The 19,137-nt window shown below is 39.8% G+C and overlaps 1 protein-coding gene across 2 annotated transcripts in view; it reads right to left on the bottom strand.

Annotated features, from left to right (window-relative positions):
• Positions 1–2,321: 2,321 nt before the first annotated feature.
• ANO6 (anoctamin 6) overlaps positions 2,322–19,137 on the bottom strand; it is a 235,836-nt gene continuing 219,020 nt past the window's right edge. Inside the window, exons 17-20 of one of the 2 annotated variants that reach the window (XM_052641519.1) lie at positions 16,365–16,570; positions 11,892–12,091; positions 10,063–10,168; positions 2,322–4,186 (exon numbers count right to left, since the gene is read on the bottom strand). In XM_052641519.1, the coding sequence (XP_052497479.1) occupies positions 3,977–4,186; positions 10,063–10,168; positions 11,892–12,091; positions 16,365–16,570 (722 nt within the window). In that variant the 3' untranslated portion in view covers positions 2,322–3,976. The remainder of the gene's footprint in view (positions 4,187–10,062; positions 10,169–11,891; positions 12,092–16,364; positions 16,571–19,137) is intronic. The other variant, XR_008199419.1, reaches the window with a different exon arrangement.

Consider the following 19,137-nt stretch of genomic DNA (forward strand, 5'->3'; position numbering starts at 1 on the left):
GATACCAGTTATTGAAGACTTCACCATTTCCCCCAAATAAGAAGGAGGTGCTGCTGAAGAACTTCTATTGCTCCTTTACTGGACTTAAAATATTTGAAGGGAAGAAGAACATCATCACTACCTGTCCCAAGAGCATCATTTAAGAATCAGAGAAAACACTTTACCCTGATTGTCCAGTTATGGACACTTTTTGACTTAGTTTTATTAGAAGCCTAATGAGATTTAAGCTGGTCAAAAAAAAAAAAAAGGATGGAATGAGTTAAAATCTGGATTTTATGTTGTATTATAGGATTAAAAAAAAAAAAGGTTTTGTAATGAAAAATTCCTTTATATTCTTTTCCATAATTTTCCCTTCTGTACTCAAAGGCCACAACAGGTCCAAACAGAACATTTCTAAGCCTTATTAGAGATGTGTCCTGTCTGGGTGACACTGCCTCATGTCAGGTGACATGCCCCAGGTTTACAATGCTGCTGCTGCTGCAAAGTCGCCTCAGTCGAGTCTGACTCTGCGCGACCCCATAGATGGCAGCCCACCAGGGTCCCCCGTCCCTGGGATTCTCCAGGCAAGAACACTGGAGTGGGTTGCCATTTCCTTCTCCAGTGCATGAAAGTGAAAAGTGAAAGTGAAGTCGCTCAGTCATGTTCAACCTTTGAGACCCCATGGACTGCAGCCTACCAGGCTGCTCCATCCATGGGATTTTCCAGGCAAGAGTACTGGAGTGCGGTGCCATTGCCTTCTCTGGGTTTAGCATGCAGAAGCACCTTTATACATTAACGGGAAGCACCTCTTCCTACTAGCTGATGAAGCGCAACACTGCCATACCTGGTTTCCAGTTGGTGCCCTGTGCAGGCTCAGTCCCAACAACTTCTGCAGCAGCCCCGACTGAAATCCTACCCCTCCATTTTCCCCAGAAAAATCATGTTTTAAGTAAGTATAGGTTATGAAAAACATAATTTTAGGTATAATCCACATAAAAGTGCACATGTTATCTGAGTGACACATAACTGGAAACAGATATACCTCTGCTTTCTTAAAAACATTATGACAGTTGCATACAGAGTAGGTCACAGTATTGTTTTTAAAAATGAATTTATTAAAATGCTCATAATTATAAAAAGAATATTAAAATGCACAGAAATTTGCAAAATATTACAAACTTTACATCTTATGCCACAGTGTATGAAAAGCATCATGAATATTTCAGTTTTACTTAAGCTGTTCATACGTTTTAACTTTTCAAACATCTTATAATATGGACACAAGAAAATGGTACAAGAAGTGTTTCAACAAAGAGCATGTCCTACTCCCCTATTGTGAATTAATGTTTTCTGAAATTCAAGATGCACGTGCAATTATAAGGGAAGACTTTTAGTGATAAACAGTTTGCAAGATGGTTTTGTTTAATTTTCAAACAAAAACGAAAGCTTTCCCATCCTATTGACATAACTAAAATATCAGGGATATTTAGGGAAAAATCTCCTGAGTATTTTGGTCTAATGCTTTGATCTGTTAAAATTCACAGGCATCACAAAAGGATACAAAGTAAAATTTCTCTAGTGGTTAATGGGGCAGGTCTAGGGCCAGATTTTCCCTCATGGGTCCACTGCCACACCCATCCATTTTGCCAAGGGGGCTGCCTCTGCTCGCATTTACAGATCCAGCCTGCAAGTGCCTGCAGACACAGCCCCACATGTTCATCACCCACAAGTCAGCACTAGACTTACATGAACAATGGCGGTGTCACAGATGACCCTAGGTCTCCATTACAACCTGGCCATCTGGGGAGTATTGGCAGCGTCATGTATCATATTTGCTGCCTTTAAAAACGCAGAGGTTTTCTTCCCTCCTGTCCACAGAAGCACATTTTGAACTATGAAGACGATTTATGAAAACAGAAATGCACAATTCAAGTTCTATTTTATATACAAGGAGATAAGGCGAGAAGATTTCCTTGTTTATAGTTCCACAAACAGTGAGTAACTGCCAAATCCAACGCTAGGAGACAGTCCTACACTTCAGAGAAGAGGTAATAGAGCGGAGGAGGCACCACTTTCAGGAGCAGTGTCCCAGGTGAGTTGGGGAAGGGGCGAGAATGCTTCCCCATTGGGAAGAATGCATTTCTCGCTCCCTCTGTGACCAGACCTCACGTGGCCTCTCATGAGCACTCTTTGATCACACATACCCTTTACATTATCAAGAAAGTTAGTGAAATGATCCTGATTCACTGGGACAATTCAAAAGTCCAGAACACTGTTTCACTGAATCCTACATTAATACTCCACCCCCCCCCCCCCCCGCCAACCCCCCAACCAACCTGGTTTGTTAACATTCATGGCAGGCATTTAGAACTATGACTTGGAGTGAAGCTGTTATATTATAGCAAGCCTGTCAATCTGCTCACTGGAAAGTGTTTCCTTTCTCTTCGCTGCTGGGATTCTAAGTGCCTTGGCTCTTGTGGCACCTGGGCATTGAGCAGCATCTTAATGGGTGGCGAGTGGCCCATTTAGAGAGAGTGAGGTGCCAGACACTCTCTCTGCACCCAGCCCTGCCCTGTCACCAGTAACGGGTGAGAGGTACGGGCCCTGTGTCTTCTCTAGAGCCTATCAGAGGGCTAGGCATCCAAAAGGCAGTAAAGTGCAGTAAAGAATGCTGAACTGAATAAACTGAGGGCAAGATGTACACGGTGGGACAGGAGTTCACCAGGAAGTTACCTCCAGCTGACAGCAGGGTTTGTGACCAAACCAAATTTTTTTTTTTTGACCCTTAATTGCCTGATTGGCTTGACAGGAGGCTGACAATTCAAATCAAATCCAGTCTCTTTTCTTGTTTGGGAATAATCTGGGTATCCTCCTGTTTCTCCGTCTCCCTCCCTAAAAACACTCCGCGGGTGCAAACATGCAATTACAAACAAGTTCCTGGGCAGAAAGTAAGAGAAGGGAGGATGTGCTGAGCTACCTTCACTATGGCAGATGCTTTGGTAGGCTGATCACTAGGACGTGCAGAACCCCTCTTAGGAACACAGTGAGGTCACACTGAGGAGACCTGCTATTCTCTTGACGTGCGCAGCACTGTGCTGATACAATGGCTGTGAGCCAATCACAAGGGTCCTTGCAATACTGTACTTCCTAGATCTAACAGATAAAGGGCAACTAACTGGTGGGGACTTGATAGGCTCATCTTTTCCAAACCATTATGTTGATAAATATGTAATTTTAATCACTTGATTTCATTTTTTTCAAGATATGATGTATCTTTAGAAGATGTAAATTAATTATCCTGATCAATAGCACAAATATGCTCAGAAATGCTATCTTCATTTCAATCCATTAAGAGTCTTTCTCCGAGATGGAAAGATAGGCCAAGATGAAGACTGAAACTATTTCCTCTTATTACCTGAGGTTTCCTTTTCTGTAGGAACGTGATAATACACCTAAATATTGTAAAGTCTTGGGTCTATCTGCAACTTAATACAGTATTCAAACTGAATTCTGTGTTAGATATTTTTAATCACCCAAGAGCTTTAATGATGGTACTGTAATGGAAGGATAACTCTGGAACAGGTCTAGCAAAAGTGAAGAAACAAAACAGTGCCTAAAAATAAAAAAAAGATCATGTGCTTGAGAACAGAAAGAAATGAAAATAATCAAATGAGGAAAAAAATCCACTCTGCTTTGGTAGATGTTGTTTCTTTAAGCACATGAAGAGAATTCCTGTGTGTGATTAAAATTCCAATTTATCCAAAAAAGTAACATTTTTGGTCTTTCTGGTGATTAGTTTTATGCCCTTCTTGAACTCAATTTTACATTTTCCAGTTCCTGCATCACTAGCTGAAACTGAAAAACAATCTGCATGAAAATGGCAATAGTTAAGACTCCTATTTGCCAAAGTGATTTGACTTAAACATTCTCATTAGTGATTCATAATAACTTTTGACAGAGCTAAATTCTTTAAAGTGCTTCTCAGAACATTACGCTCTTAGTCGGATTTTGGTCGTAAACTGTTCTCTACTGCTGCTCCTATCATCTTCTCAGCGATGACTCCTATATTTTTGGTCATGTCCTTGAGGTGATTCTCATGAAGAAGCTTCTGGGTTAGGTATTTTTCTCTCTTGATCTTGCTCTTCGTGCTTTTCGATACATCTGGAATTGCATATGAAATGAAAAACTTCACAGAATAGATGATATGCTGAGGGAGCGAAAAAAAAAATGTCAGTCACAGAGAGATGGAGGGGAACACAGAGTCTCTTCAATTTATTTTTGCTGGTCGTTACAGCAGTGTATCAGGACAGGGTGGTAGGTGCTTAAGCTCCGCCTCCATGGCGTGGTTCTGCCACGGATCTACATTTTGTTACTTCATAAATTCAACCATACTATTTGCTATGTAGAGAAGAATATATCTCCCTAACATCTAGAACATTCACCATGGCACTGATGATGTTATGACATTTTTATGTGTGTCCCCTTCCTGTCTTATTCCCAGGCCTCATCCCCAAAGGTAAACACTAACCTATCTATCTGAGTATATGTAGATCATTTTCATTTATTTTTGAATAGTTTAACAAAGTATGTATATATCCCCCAAAGAATATCTTGTTTAGTTTTACTCACTTTCAGCCTTATAAAAACAATATGGTACAATCTTTTGAAAATAGCTTTTTTCCATTCAAAGTTAATTTTTAAGATTCATCAATGTTACTGTGTATAACTGTAGTCCATTTTCACTTCTTTATAACATTCCACTGTGTAAACATACTTTATTTGTTCCCCTATCAAAAGGTACTGGGCTAGTTCCTAGGTTTTGGATTAGAAACAATGATGTTGGGAACATTCATACACTTGGATTCTGGAGAATACCTGTGAGAGTTTCTCAAGAGCGGCACCTGGGGTGGAACTGCCGAGACCCTGCTGCTGCTACTGCTGCTAAGTCGCTTCAGTCGTGTCCGACTCTGTGCGACCCCACAGACGGCAGCCCACCAGGCTCCCCTGTCCCTGGGATTCTCCAGGCAAGAACACTGGAGTGGGTTGCCATTTCCTTCTCCAATGCGTGAAAGTGAAGTTGCCCAGTCATGTCCGACTTTTAGTGACCCCATGGACTGCAGCCTACTAGGCTCCTCCATCCATGCTATGTTACATGAATGTTCAATTTTACAAGATGGTACCAAACATTTCCAAAACAGCTGGCACTACCACCAGCAGTGTGTGATGATTTCAGTCACTCTTTGTTGTTGTCTGCACTTATTATCATCACTTGTTTTTTTTTTTTAAATGAACATGATGACTATGAAATGGACTTTATTTCACTTTGAGCTTTCCTCACATTCCCCTGATGACTAATGAGCTTGAACACCTTTTTATTTATGCACCATTCAAAAACCCTAACCTAGCAAGATAGAGATAATACAGAATAGTCTTATTAAGAGTGTTATGGTGGGAGATAAAATTTATATAGATTTTATGTAGGTCAGTTTAGACATGCCTCACTGAGCAAAGACTTTAAGGAAGTAAGGAAGTTAAACATCAGGAGAAAGGACATTTTAGGCAGAGGGAACACCTAGCACAGAGTCCACATGGGGGAAGCCTACTGGGTGTATTCCAGGGAGGCTGAGTGAGTAACATCAGGGAAGTAACAGAGCGTGGCTGGATTGTGCTGGGCTTTGAATGCTATTATAAGGACTCTGGGTTTTACCTGAAGTGAGCTGTGAAGACAACAGGGAGTCCAATTAGTAGACTGCTGCCTTAATTTGAGCAAGAAAGGACAGTGACTCCAACTTGGGGGCAGCTGCAAAGCTGGTAAGAAGTGGTCAGATTTGTGACATATTTTTTTCAAAGCAAAAGCTAACAGGATTGGATGTGAAATAAGTGACAGAGAGAAAACAAGGGGGGCTTCAAGAATTCTGGCCTGAGCAACTGTTCAGATGAACTGCCATAATTGAGGGGAGGGGCAGAAACTGTGGACAGAACAGATTTAGGGCAGGGTAGAGGGAGAATATTGAGTGGATTTAAGAAAATATGGGAATCTAGGGCAGTAGATTTGAGGTATCTGTTAGATATCCATGCAGAAAGGTCAAGTATGCAGTTGGATTGATGGGTTGAGCTCAGTAGAGAGGTTTTCTGGGGATATCCATTAATGAGTCACAGGCATACAGATAGCACTTAAAAGTCTCCAGACTGCATGAAATCACCAAGGCTGTGAGTAAAGAGAAAAGACAACCAAGGAATGAGCTCCAGGATCATTAAGAAGAAAAGGAAGGGCTGGCAAAGAAGCTAAAAATGGGACTGCCTAGTGAGGTAGGAGGAAAGGCAAAATATGTGTGTTCCTGGGAGCCAAGTGAGGAAGAGTGTCAAGGAGGAGTGATCAGTTATGTCAAATGTTTCCTTAAGTTAGGTGGTGTGAAAAATGGAGAATATTTTGAGATGAGAAAGATATTAGTGAGTGTGAATGATGGAAATCACATAGTAGTAAAAAGGCAAAAACTGAGGTCAGAAAGAGATTTAGTTTAGGTTTTTTCCCCCCATTTATTTCTGAGGTAGGTAATATTTATAGATATGAGTATTTTCTATTAAACCACCCTTGTGTTTCTGGGACAAAGCCAATGTGGTATGATGTTATCTTTTGAAAATATGTTGCTAGATTCAGTCTGCACATTTTAAAAAGACCTTTGCATCTTATGTATTGAGTAAGACTAACTTATAATTTCCCTTTCTCATTCTATTCTTGTCTGATTTTAGGATCTAAAAGGAGATGGAGAGTATTTCCTCTAACTTTCCACCTGATCTCTGGAGGAGTTTATATAAGATTGAAATAAAGTACTGTAGAACGTTTGGTATCATTCTCCTAGAAAGCCTGGCCTGGTGTTTTCACTGTGGTCAAATTTTCCAGTTACTCAAACTTTTGCTATCACTGGCGTTTATGTTACCATCTTTAGCATTTTGAAGATATCAGACCCCTCTCTTCTGGCTTCTATGCTGTTGTTAAAAAGTCTACTCTCATTCTAACCTTAATGTTCTTGGTTATCTTTTTTCCTCTGGTTACATAAGATCTTCTCATTGGTGTGATGCATTTTCCTTACAGTGGGCTTCTTCAGATACTACTTCTTCTCCATCTTTTTTTTTTTTTAACTTTTTTTGAAAGTTAGTTTTTCTCCTTCTGTCTTCCATATCACTTAACTTCTTTTTTTTTGTATTTTCCATATCTTTCTGTGATGTGCTAGTGATAATTTTTTTCAGATCAGTCTTTCATTTCACTAATTCTCTCTTCAGATTTGTCTAAACTTCTGTTTTATCTGTATGTGAATATTTTCATTTCAACAACTATCTATATTTCTAAAAGTTCTATTTAATTACTTTCCAAAATTGCCTTGTAATTTTTTATAGTTTCTTATTGTTCATTTTGGCTTGGTCATTTATTTAAACATTTTCATATACAGTTAATATATATTCCTTATCTGATAATTCAAACTCTTAGAGTTACTGAGAGTCCAAATCAGTGTTCTCAGGTTTTATTGGCTAAATCTCACTCATTTTATTATTTTAAATTTCCCCTTTGTCATTGTTAATCCTTGATAATTAGTTCATATTTGCTTATCCCAATCTGGGGAAAAAAACTGAGGTCTAAATTAAGGATACTTTTCTTCAGAGACGATGTACACTTCCATCTGCTCTGAGACAAATCTAGCCTTTTGCGTGGTCCCTGGCTGAATCTAAGGGTCTAAAGTTCAGCTCGTCTGCCTCACTCTGACCCAAGGCTTGGTCTCTTTGAACCTTTAGTTGGAGGCCTAAAAACAGAACTTGTTCTCAGAGCACTCCTGAACTTCAAAGGTGCTCACTACTCTATCTTAATCCATTATCTTTTTTTCCTCTTTTTATATTCTCTTTCCTTCTAGTAAGCTTAAAACTGCAAAGGAAATCGTGTTTCTAGCTGGTTCTAAATGTTTTATAGTGAGATGGCCCCTCACAGTATCCAGTTCATAATGATATCAAATGGAGCCATCTAAACACTGGCAACTACATATTTGAATATAAACTAGTAACCCTTGTCAACATATCAGATACTGTACTTGTGATACAGTGAACTAATGAACTACTTTCCTCAGTTAATTTTTGATAACTATTTAGTTGGCTTAAAGCTCAACATTCAGAAAACGAAGATCATGGCATCTGGGCCCATCACTTCATGGGAAATAGATGGGGAAACAGTGGAAACAGACTTTATCCTTTTGGGCTCCAAAATCACTGCAGATGGTGACTGCAGCCATGAAATTAAAAGACGCTTACTCCTTGGAAGAAAAGTGATGACCAACCTAGATAGCATATTCAAAAGCAGAGACGTTACTTTGCCGACAAAGGTCCGTCTAGTCAAGGCTATGGTTTTTCCAGTGGTCGTGTATGAATATGAGAGTTGGACTGTGAAGAAAGCTGAGTGCTGAAGAATTGATGCTTTTGAACTGTGGTGCTGGAGAAGACTCTTGAGGGTCCCTTGGACTGCAAGGAGATCCAACCAGCCCATTCTGAAGGAGATCAGCCCTGGGATTTCTTTGGAAGGAATGATGCTAAAGCTGTAACTCCAGTACTTTTGCCACCTCATGTGAAGAGTTGACTCATTGAAAAGACCCTGATGCTGGGAGGGATTAAGGGCAGGAGGAGAAGGGGACGACAGAGGATGAGGTGGCTGGATGGCATCACGGACTTGATGGACGTGAGTCTGAGTGAACTCTGAGAGTTGGTGATGGACAGGGAGGTGCTGTGATTCATGGGGTCGCAAAGAGTCGGGCATGACTGAGCAACTGAACTGAACTGAATACTAGAAAAATTATCTAAGCCAAGTAGCCTGTCCCCAAACCAAATACCTCCTGTTTCAGCCTGCTTAGCTGCTAAGAGGAACCATGTCCTTAGTTCTAGTCAGTGAGATGCAGGTGAAGGTCTGCTCCAGGGGCTTCTGGCAAAACTTTTTCTTTCCTAACACAGGAACAGGTATGGCTAGCATCACCCTTTTTCAGCTTCTTCCTGCCTAGAACATAAATATGTTGTTTGGAGTTGTGGTAGTCATATTACAACCACAGAGTGACATGTAATGAAAGTAAACCTACAGAAGACAGATACATTCCTTACACCAGGGATTCGGAATTGATCCAGGAGTACCCACCTGCTTCCAGTGAAATCTGTTATGTGGGAAAAATCAACTCTTACTTGTTTAAGCCACTGTAGATGGGTTTTTTGTTTCTTGCAGTTAAATGTGATCCTAACTGACCACACCAATCAAGTAACTTTTGAACCTTTAGAATTTAGTAGTAGTTATTCACTCAGTGTAAGAAGTAAAGTTGGCTAGATCAATTTCAAACTGATAGCCACCTTGGTATTTTTCAGAGCTGGTAAATTTCAGGGATGTAAAAAATTATTATAAGAAGGTATAATGTGAAAATGCAATACAAATAAACTATTACAGCAATAAAAGTTTCTTCAGGAAGATATCTTACTTATCTTGAATAAACCTCTTCATAGCCTAATATGGAGCCCAGTTCCCCAAATAAAAAGGCCTTCAATTAATACTGAACTGAAAGGAATTGAATCTCCCTAAGCCCACATGCCAGAGAAGGCAATGGCACCCCACTTCAGTACTCTTGCTTGGCAAATACTATGGATGGAGGAGCCTGGTAGGTTGCAGCCCATGGGGTTGCTAAGAGTCGGACATGACTGAGTGACTTCACTTTCACACACTGGAGAAGGAAATGGCAACCCACTCCAGTGTTCTTGCCTGGAGAATCCCAGGGATGGGGGAGCCTGGTGGGCTGCCGTCTATGGGGTCACAGAGTCGGACACGACTGGAGCAACTTAGCAGCAGCAGCAGCAGGCCCACATGCTTTTAACTTTACAGCAGACAACCAACTTCATTTAATTACTGAGAGCATTATGGGTATTCTCAGGTCAAATTTAACAAATGTTATAGAAATAATTATTAACAAGAGATAAGACATATTGCGTATTTTAAGTGGCAACACTTAGAAGTTAATAAATGATCTGCAAATACACTGTCTTATAAACTATTTCAAAGTGAACTTTTCTTACCTCCATGACAATGATAAAAGCCAGCTTGGCTGCAATCACATGCCAATAATAGATGTTGTGTTTATACTCTTGTTGGTGTCCAGGAGGGTACCGGAAATCACGATACCTGGAAAAAGGATGGGGGCATTTCAGGAGATCATTCTTTCTAATCAAATGTAAACAAGGGCCCATTAAAAAAGTCATACTTAATGCAACACTCTTTTAAATTGGTCATCTCATAAATTTTCTCCAAGGGTTTCTGGGTTTGTTTTTTTTTTTTCGGCTGTGCCATGTGGGGTCTCAGATTCCTGGCCAGAGACTGAACCTGGGACCATGGCAATGAAAGCCCAGAATCAGGACCATGAGGCTACCAGGGAATGCCCGGAGTTTCTCCAGGAGTTTAATTTGATGACAAAACCCTGAAATAACTACTGCAGTAATACTTCATGTGTCATATACCATACAAGATGTCATATACATGTCATATACTATACAAGATGGTAATGATGGTTTCCATCTTTGTAAAAAAAGAACAAAAAAATCAAAATTTATCCCTGCTTCCTCAAAAGAGTGTAACTAAAACAAATTACCATATTTCAGAAACAGGCTACAGAGAATATTACCTATTTTTTTTATAGCTTTCTTACCTAATTTCCTTGTTGTTAGACATCATATGCTATTGCTTGACGTCATATGCTATTGCTATTGCTTGTATCTCCCTTAGGTAGCAAATCTCTAACTGTCCACCTGTAACCTATTAGACCTGGAAGTCTAATTACTCTTTAGAATTATGTAAAGTAAGAGTAAGTGGATGCAATGTGTGATTCTGAAGAGGCTTTGCTATGTGTAATCTGGACACATTTATTTGGCACTTATTTATGGTTTTTTCATTGTGTTGTTGAGAATGTGAATAGGAGACAGCTTTGAGGAGTTTAAACTTTAAAGTCCCTTTAGGTTTTAGACTTTGATTGAAAAAAAACAAAACTACAATACCATGCAGTCAACAAACTTATCAATTAGTAACTTAGTTGATGTACACTGTTGACAGTTGATCTTATCAGCCATTAAAATCAACGCAGAGAGCTCTGGAATACTTTTAGAGAACACTGCTAGGCTGGGCCGAGGTATCAGCCATTTCTGTCTCTGTATTGCTCTGTTAAGTGATGGTACTAGTTTGTCATCATTCAGTACCGTCAGGTTGTGCTTGAATAAACTATTAGTTGTAACAACTGAATTATCTTGCTTTTTGGAACTCTCCGAGTTTCTTAATTTCTAAGATGTAAGGCTTTCCCCCGAATAAGTCTTTTTGTTGTCGTTTGAAACTCTCATTTTAACATCGTGCCTTATGGGGGCTTCCCCGGTGGTACCGTGGTTAAGAATCTGCCTGCCAATGCAGGAGACACGGGTTCAATCCCTGGTCCAGAAAGATCCCACTTGCCATGGAGCAACTAAGTCCCTGTACCACAACTTCTGAGACGGTGCTCCATAGTAAGACAAGCCACCACAATGAGAAGCCTGCACACCACAGCAAAGAGTAGCCACCACTCGCCACAACTAGAGGAAGTCCAGCAGCAGCAATGATGATCCAGCACAGCCAAAAATAAGCAAACACATCTTTTAAAAAGTGATAGAAATACTTTACAATTTGTGAAAAATAAAATACAATCCTGCCTTATGGTTTGGCTTGAAAGTTCTAATCTTAATCTGTAGTAACTTTTATATTTTATACTTTTTAAAGTCTGATTGAAAAGAAAGCGAGAAAAAAAATATCTGGCAACTTCATTTAAATACCAAATAGAATGAAATTACAATGAAAGTCCTTTAAAAGAAGAAGTGTAAGCAGAACTTGCCTGCACGTGTCATATTTAGACCCAGCGTATGGACTTTCCTTGACTCTGCTTTTAAAGTCGGCAATATTGAAGATGGAGAGACTTATGTTGATGTATCCTTCCATTGTGTAGTCTGGGTGGTCCCCATACGGCTGGATGGAGAAGGACCAGTAATAGACCAGCCGGGGGATCATGTCTGATGTGAATGCAATGATCATGGCCTGTGTCGGAAGAAAATGGTAGAGAGGGTATTAATTTAGAGCCTTTATAGCCAGGGTTAACAGACATGCCAGAGTTACATTTTCATCAGTTGAGTTTTTTAAATTAAAGATTCAGGAATTGTCAAATGGATATAAGTAGTGAATGTCCTAAAACTTTTGAGCAGCTGCTTTAAAGTAATTTGTTTGCTTTTGGTCTTTGAAGGGAATGTCCAGCAGTTCACCTGCAGTTAAAAAGCAAGGCCCTGATAGTTGCCTATTATGTATCTTAAGTACAGTAAGAATAATTGTAGACTAGGGTATTGTGGATAACTTGAGAGCCACTTGCATATGTTACATGTAACATATTTAAAAAAAACAGAATGTAATAAAATTCAATCAACCCTGGAGCACTACTTGATATAATTTAATCTTTATGACTTAGAAGGTCCTTTTGCATGTGAAAGGACTAAGATCAATATTATGAAAATAAGCTGGCTTTATATGATTCTTTTGTAGATAAATAATTGATAAAAATGGCTTTTTTAATCAGTCTCTTAAAAATAGAATACTAACTGATAACAAATATTTTCCTTCAAAGTTGTACTTTTTCCCCTATAGTATCTTGACTTGTTGAGATAACTCAACCCCACAGTCTGATTTAAACTTTCAGTATATACTTATGTCTGTTGCTTTATTAGAGAGCAAGAATTCTTTATTATTCAATAAAATATAGTAGCAAGAAACTGTGTTGGGATTGTTCTATTCACATAATCAAGCAATGATATCTATTTTGTTAGACTTAGTGTCTAAGCCTTTCAACTTCCAAAAGGTTAAATGGATAAAGTCAGAAAGATTATAGTTATCAAAAAACTTTAAGAGAGTTTAGTGTGTTTCCAGATTAAAGGAATAAATATGGATCAGTCTTAAATCTGAATCTGTGTCAGGGAGACTCTCAATAGGATCTAAAGCTATTATTAACTACATGAATTTCTCCAGAGTTCAAATTTGGGCTTTAAACTCTCCAACATGTGAAACTGGTGTCACGGAAGGAGAAAGTAATGAATATACTTCAATCCAAATTCTATGTGAATAAACACAGCTAGATGTTTCAGCCATTTCTGAAGCAGAAGAACAGACATGTTTTGCACAACATGATTTTAACAGTATTCATCTGAACATATGGTTTAGACGCAGTGAGACCACAAGCCAACAAAGATCCCATGCAAAGCAAGAACAACAACTGAGGGGCTTTTCTATTGCAAAATTTCCCCTGCCAGAACCAGCTCTGTCATTGCCTCTGATGTAAAGTCTCTCTGGGTGTGTATTCTTGCCTGTCAGTGGTGGTGGTGGTGGTGTAAGGCAAGACTATTTTACTTTTCCCAGATTTCAACAGATTAAAATTTCCTGTTATCATTTAATTCAACTAGATCTTTTTACAGAATCACCTGCAGATGTACTTCAAGAAGCTACATAAATTACAATACGGAAGATAATTCTATTGTCTTTTGACAAGATATTCTTTCCTCCGGAATTCAGCTGCTCTAAGACACATCACAGGAGCACAGATAAATGCAGTGTGCTTCGTTTCCCATGCTGTTCCAAACACAATTTTCCATTGATAGCAAAATAAATTAAAATTGGTCTTCAATAGCAGATGCTCTGGCATGACACAACAATGTCAATTCAGCTTATTTATTGAACCAGCAGCTTTAAAATGAATGATTTTATACCAAACTCTGGCCTGATGCCCTTTCAAATCTTGAGGAGCTGTTCTCTTCTTCCTCCTTCCTAAAAGTTCCCCTATTATGGAAAGCTAGCTGTTACTAAGCATGTGAGGCTGGGAAGGCACAAATTAGGTATGCGAGGGGATAAAATACATGTTTAATTCTTATAGAATTATGTGCAAGAGGACCTGCAGCTTGGAATCTCTAACACCTTAATATGGAAAAAAGGACTGTCCATAGTTTAATTGGGCTTCCCTGGTAGCTCAGATGGTTAAGAATCTGCCTGCAATGCGGGAGACCTAGGTTCAACCCCTGAGTCAGGAAGATCCCCTGAAGAAGGGAATGGCAATCCATTCCAGTATTCTTGCCTGGAGAATTCCATGGGCAGAGGAGCCTAGTGGGCTACAGTCCATGGGGTTGCAAAGAGTTGGACACGACTCACCAACTAACACTAGTCACTACAGTTTAATTGATAACTGAATAAGCAATTTTTCTAGTGTACAATAAGCCAGCACCTGAATTATAAGAACAAACAACTACTGGACGAGAACCAGTAGCACCAATCAGTGGGTACATGTGTGCCTGTGTGCACACACGCATGCAGGTAGAGCAGCCTTGAAGATACAGCCAATGTTTCATCTGCATTAATGGTGAGGAGCCATGCTGGGGTGACGAGGGGAAGGTACCGCATACAATTAAGACAGGATGCTTGAGTAATGGGGAGTACGAGTCAATTGAATTTTCTGGTTAGCTGAAGGTCAAACAAAAACGTTTTAGTTCCAAACCCTGTTGCTAAAAACTTCCTTAAAGCATGTAACTCCACGTTCCAGCCTGGCTTCATGTCATATAGTATATTGAACATGACAGATTCATACTTTTATGACTGTGGAGCTTGAAAGGCCTCACTGTCGTATTTCTGAACATCAGCCTATGTTTTGCAGCGCAGTGGATGCTGAAGGTGGGGGCTACCTGGGTGAATGGAAATGGATATAACCTCACAGTTGTTTTTGTGTGTGTGATTTACCAACTTTCTCCAAAAAGGAGAGACAGCAAGTGATCCAAATAAACTGAGGGCTCTTGGGGGTAAAAGCTGGGTTCCAGATAACTTACTGTGTAAAACTGTGACCATGGTCTAGACAATGACATATTGTAAGATTCTTGTGCCTCTAGTTTCGACACCTGGCAAAGCTTACAGAGTTGCTGTAAATGCTGCTGTGTGACGAAGATAACAGAGTGAATGCATGCATGCGTGCTCAGTCACTTCAGTTGTGTCTGCCTCTTTGCGACCCTAAGAACTGTAGACCACTAGGCTCCTCTGTCCATGGGATTCTCCAGGCAAGAATACTGGAGTGGCTTGTCGTGCCCTCCTCTAGGAGTGATAACAGAGTAGCTGCCAATATCCCCACAAGGACCAGGCTCTGTGCATCCCCTGCACTGACTCACTGAATTCCCCATACATCCTTTGTGGTATATAATAGTTTGAAAATATGTGACAGGGAATTATTCAATCTACAAATGATAAAATGAAGCTCGGAAGTGTTAAGGTCTGGGTGGACGCCCCTCAGCTGGGAGCCTGGCCCACAGGCACTGCCAGATTCTTTTCTGTTTCTACAAGGGCTCGTGGGAAAAGGCAAAGGACTCAAGGCAAGTGGGACTTGATTAAGAAGTTAAAACTGGAGAATTATTTTGTTAACCTGGGAGTGAAATTGGCAGTGGAATAAGGGAGGAAATAACTTTGAGTGTCTGGATACCTCTGGGGAAGGAGGTCCCCGATGGGCTGGCATTGGGAACTGCTCTGCTTGACAGCTCCCTGCCGACCCATGGGGGCAGCAGTAGGGAAGCAGACAGACTGTTCAGACTGGTCCATAATCAGTACAGATTGCAACAAGTGAGTTCTGTTCCCTCATCACTCAGACACATGCAGGACACGAAGGTGCTTAGCTAACGACTAACACTGGATAGCAAAGACCAAGGGTGGGGTGAGGAGGAGAGTTGGGACCTGCCCTAAATCCACTTCCTTGAAGAACCTCTGTCCCATGACACAAGGAAGGTAAGGAGTGATGGGGAATACACAAAGCACATAGTTCTTCACCAAGTAGTTACTAGTTTAAATTGATAGTTTGGAATATACAGTAAAATATGGTGGAATGACTGTTCTTATTTTAGGGTCTACAAACTCTAAATGGATAGATTTCTATTTCCATTATAAAAGTACTATTTGATAATTCCTTTTATAGTCATGTGAGGACTAAAAGAGTTAGTACTTACTGTTAATATTATTACCATGTTTCTATTGAATAAAACTAATAAATGAGCAACAAAAGCATAAGAGTCACTATTCTTAGCAACTGCCTCTAAGAGGTCTTGTAAGTCACCAATAATAATTATAAACAAAATATATTAAAAATAACAACAATTACATTTACAGCAACTATGTTGTTTATGTGATGGAAAGTATTAGCATCTTTCTCCCACATTATGAAATACCAAACACTGGATTCCTTAGGGAGCAACACGCATGCAGTTTTGGATGTTTCAAGGTCTTTACCCTGCAAAGCCTATTTACTCACATTGGTCACCACAGCCAGAATTGCTATTCCTTGCATGATGGGCTGCCATGCTCCGATGTCCTGGGCTTTTTCTGGCACCATGCGTCTATACTGGGTAGTCAGTTTCCATGCGTCCACTCTTATTTCCAATATATTGTTCACCAGAGCCAACAGAGGGGCCAGTGGAAAAGAGGCCACAAATAAGGTGACGAACCCAAACTGAATAACTGTCAATGGAACGGACACACATCATGGAGTGGTGGATGGATGGAAGGACGACACGCATTCCTTTACTCTTATAAAGAGAAAGGCAAGCAGTGAACTAAATCCCAAAGAGAAAAGACAGTCATGGTAATAATAATGTTCAACAGTGAAAGAATCAAAACAAAAGACAAATATAAAGTCTCTGGAAAGAAGTCTAAATATAGCCTGTTTACTTCACAAATATACACAATAGGAATAACACATTTAAAAATCTTTAATCAACCACAATTACTTGCTGGCAATAAACTTGGGGCACTTTAAGTAAAATGATTCATTCCCAGTGTAGAAATAGTAGAATGTTGGGAGAGGATTTGTGATTTAAGACAAAAAAAAAAAAAAGAAAAGGGATATTGTGGAAATATCTAAAGTTAAAAAGAAATAAGAAATATACCTTTGGGAGAATGTTTAGAGAAAATATATGGAAAATAGGCAAATGAGCAAGCTCCCCTGAGTCTATGAATGCAAGGGAAGCACATTCTGAGAATTTGTGATACTACTACAAATCATGGAAATGTATGCAATAAGTGTCTTAATAAGTCAAAACATAATCCTTCAGGAGCTTTTATTTTGATATTCTGGCAGTGTGTGTGGTCACAGTAAGTTAAAATTGTGCTGGTGGCTTAGAGATTCTTTTTTCTTTGTCTGAAATCTATGCGGCTTTGCTATAGATGGGCAGCAGAGACTTGGAGGGGGTGGAGGGGCTGGACCACAGGGAGGGAGCAGTGAGCTGTGATAAGGCCAGGGATCTAACTGGCAGGCCTTTGACATAAACTACCATAGGTATTTGTAACTGAGACAGTGGATGAGAGGAAAATTTACAGCCCCTTTAGGACTACTGCTCAGCCAAGAGGCAGGGACCACTCTGGCCAAGAAGGGCAAGACTGTGGAGGTATAGCTGGGTAGGAGGAGCTGACATTTGCTTCTGATCTGAGAGGCCAGAATGTATTGCAGGAAAGCAGTCAGGGTTGGAAAGACTTGGCTGATCTACAGGCCAGGCAGGTGCCACTGTATTCAGGGAAATCAGACAGGCAAGGACCACAGCTGGTGACATCACAGAGCATGGCACCGACAGTGATGTCAACATCCATGACTCACCCAACCCTAAAAGAACTCATCTGCCTCCAGGGGCCCGGCAAGTAACAGAAATGTGTGGCACGGGTACAGTAACTGGCAAAGTGGCAAGTGGATGTCCTAATGAAAGGTGCCATATTGGAATGAGGGCCCCATGCTGCCAGGTCCCCTTAATACTCAAGAGAAGTCAGAAGGGGGAGCCTGGTGGGCTGCCGTCTCTGGGGTCGCACAGAGTCGAACATGACTGAAGTGACTTAGCAGCAGCAGCAGCAATAAATCCAGTTAAAAATCCAAACGAGAAAAGACATAGTTTATAATGAGAACAAAGGCACAGACTACTTAGAAATAAATTAGTGAGAAATGTTAAGATGGTTATGATAACTGACTTAAAAATAGAGAAAAACAAGTAATGATGAATGAATGGTATGATGATACACCATACTCTTAATTGGGAAGATTCAAGTTTGGGGACATATTAACTTCCTTCTCCAAAAATAAAATTTAGAATTTGAATGCAAATTTAGTTAATGCTTCCAAGTGGATTTAAGGAAAAAAAGCTGAAAGTTGAGGCTAAAGTTCTTCAAAAAATGTATATAACTACACAAGTAAAACAATGAGGTGGGACGTTTAAATAACAGTGTTAGGAATATTTCTGCAAAAGGATAAAATGGGACCACCTCTAAGAGATATTAATGTATACTATAATGCTATGGTAATTGAAACAATTCAGAACTAGTGCATTAATAGACGGTATGAATTAAATAGAATAAATTTCACGAACAGATGGAGATATTCATGGGATTTCAGTATATTATAAAAATGGATGTTTCAAATCAGTAGATTCAAGTATTGAAGTAATTAGCTAAATCATCAGAAGAGCTGGTATGGAGTCTTCACTTTTGATATCAAAAGAAATTCCAGATGGTTTAAACATTTTTAATTAAAAAAAAAAAGCAGAAAAAACCAAGATGGTTTAATCTCTTCTGATATTCAGGTGAGAGGAACTTTCTAAACAACTTTTGAAACCAAGAACAGCCAAGGCCTATCAATGGAGCAAGGCAAAAAACATCCATTGCAAAAACAAAAATAACCCTTGCCTGAAACTTGCTCCTGATCCTGAATTGCTCTCTGATATGCTTTTTTATTAATAAGTCACGCTTCTTGAAGCAGCCCCAACATTGATTATTTCTCTGCCATTCAAAGCTCTCCGTCTTCTGCGGCCCTCACCATGGCACTGAAACTCGTCTTGCTCACTCTGTTGGTGGCTGCACGTGCCGAAGCCAATGTACATTTTCAGTCCTTGTTTATCTGATTACTAGGCAGTTCTCTCCCACCCCAGGCAGCTTTTGACATGGCCAAATATTTTCTTCTCTGTGGAATGTTTTTCCCTGTTGATTTTTGTTTCCTTAAATAATTTTTAAAAACCAAGGTAGAAGTGTGTGTGTACATACATACATAC

This window comes from Budorcas taxicolor, chromosome 5 (assembly GCF_023091745.1).
Source record: "Budorcas taxicolor isolate Tak-1 chromosome 5, Takin1.1, whole genome shotgun sequence".
Taxonomy (NCBI): Eukaryota; Metazoa; Chordata; class Mammalia; order Artiodactyla; family Bovidae; genus Budorcas; species Budorcas taxicolor.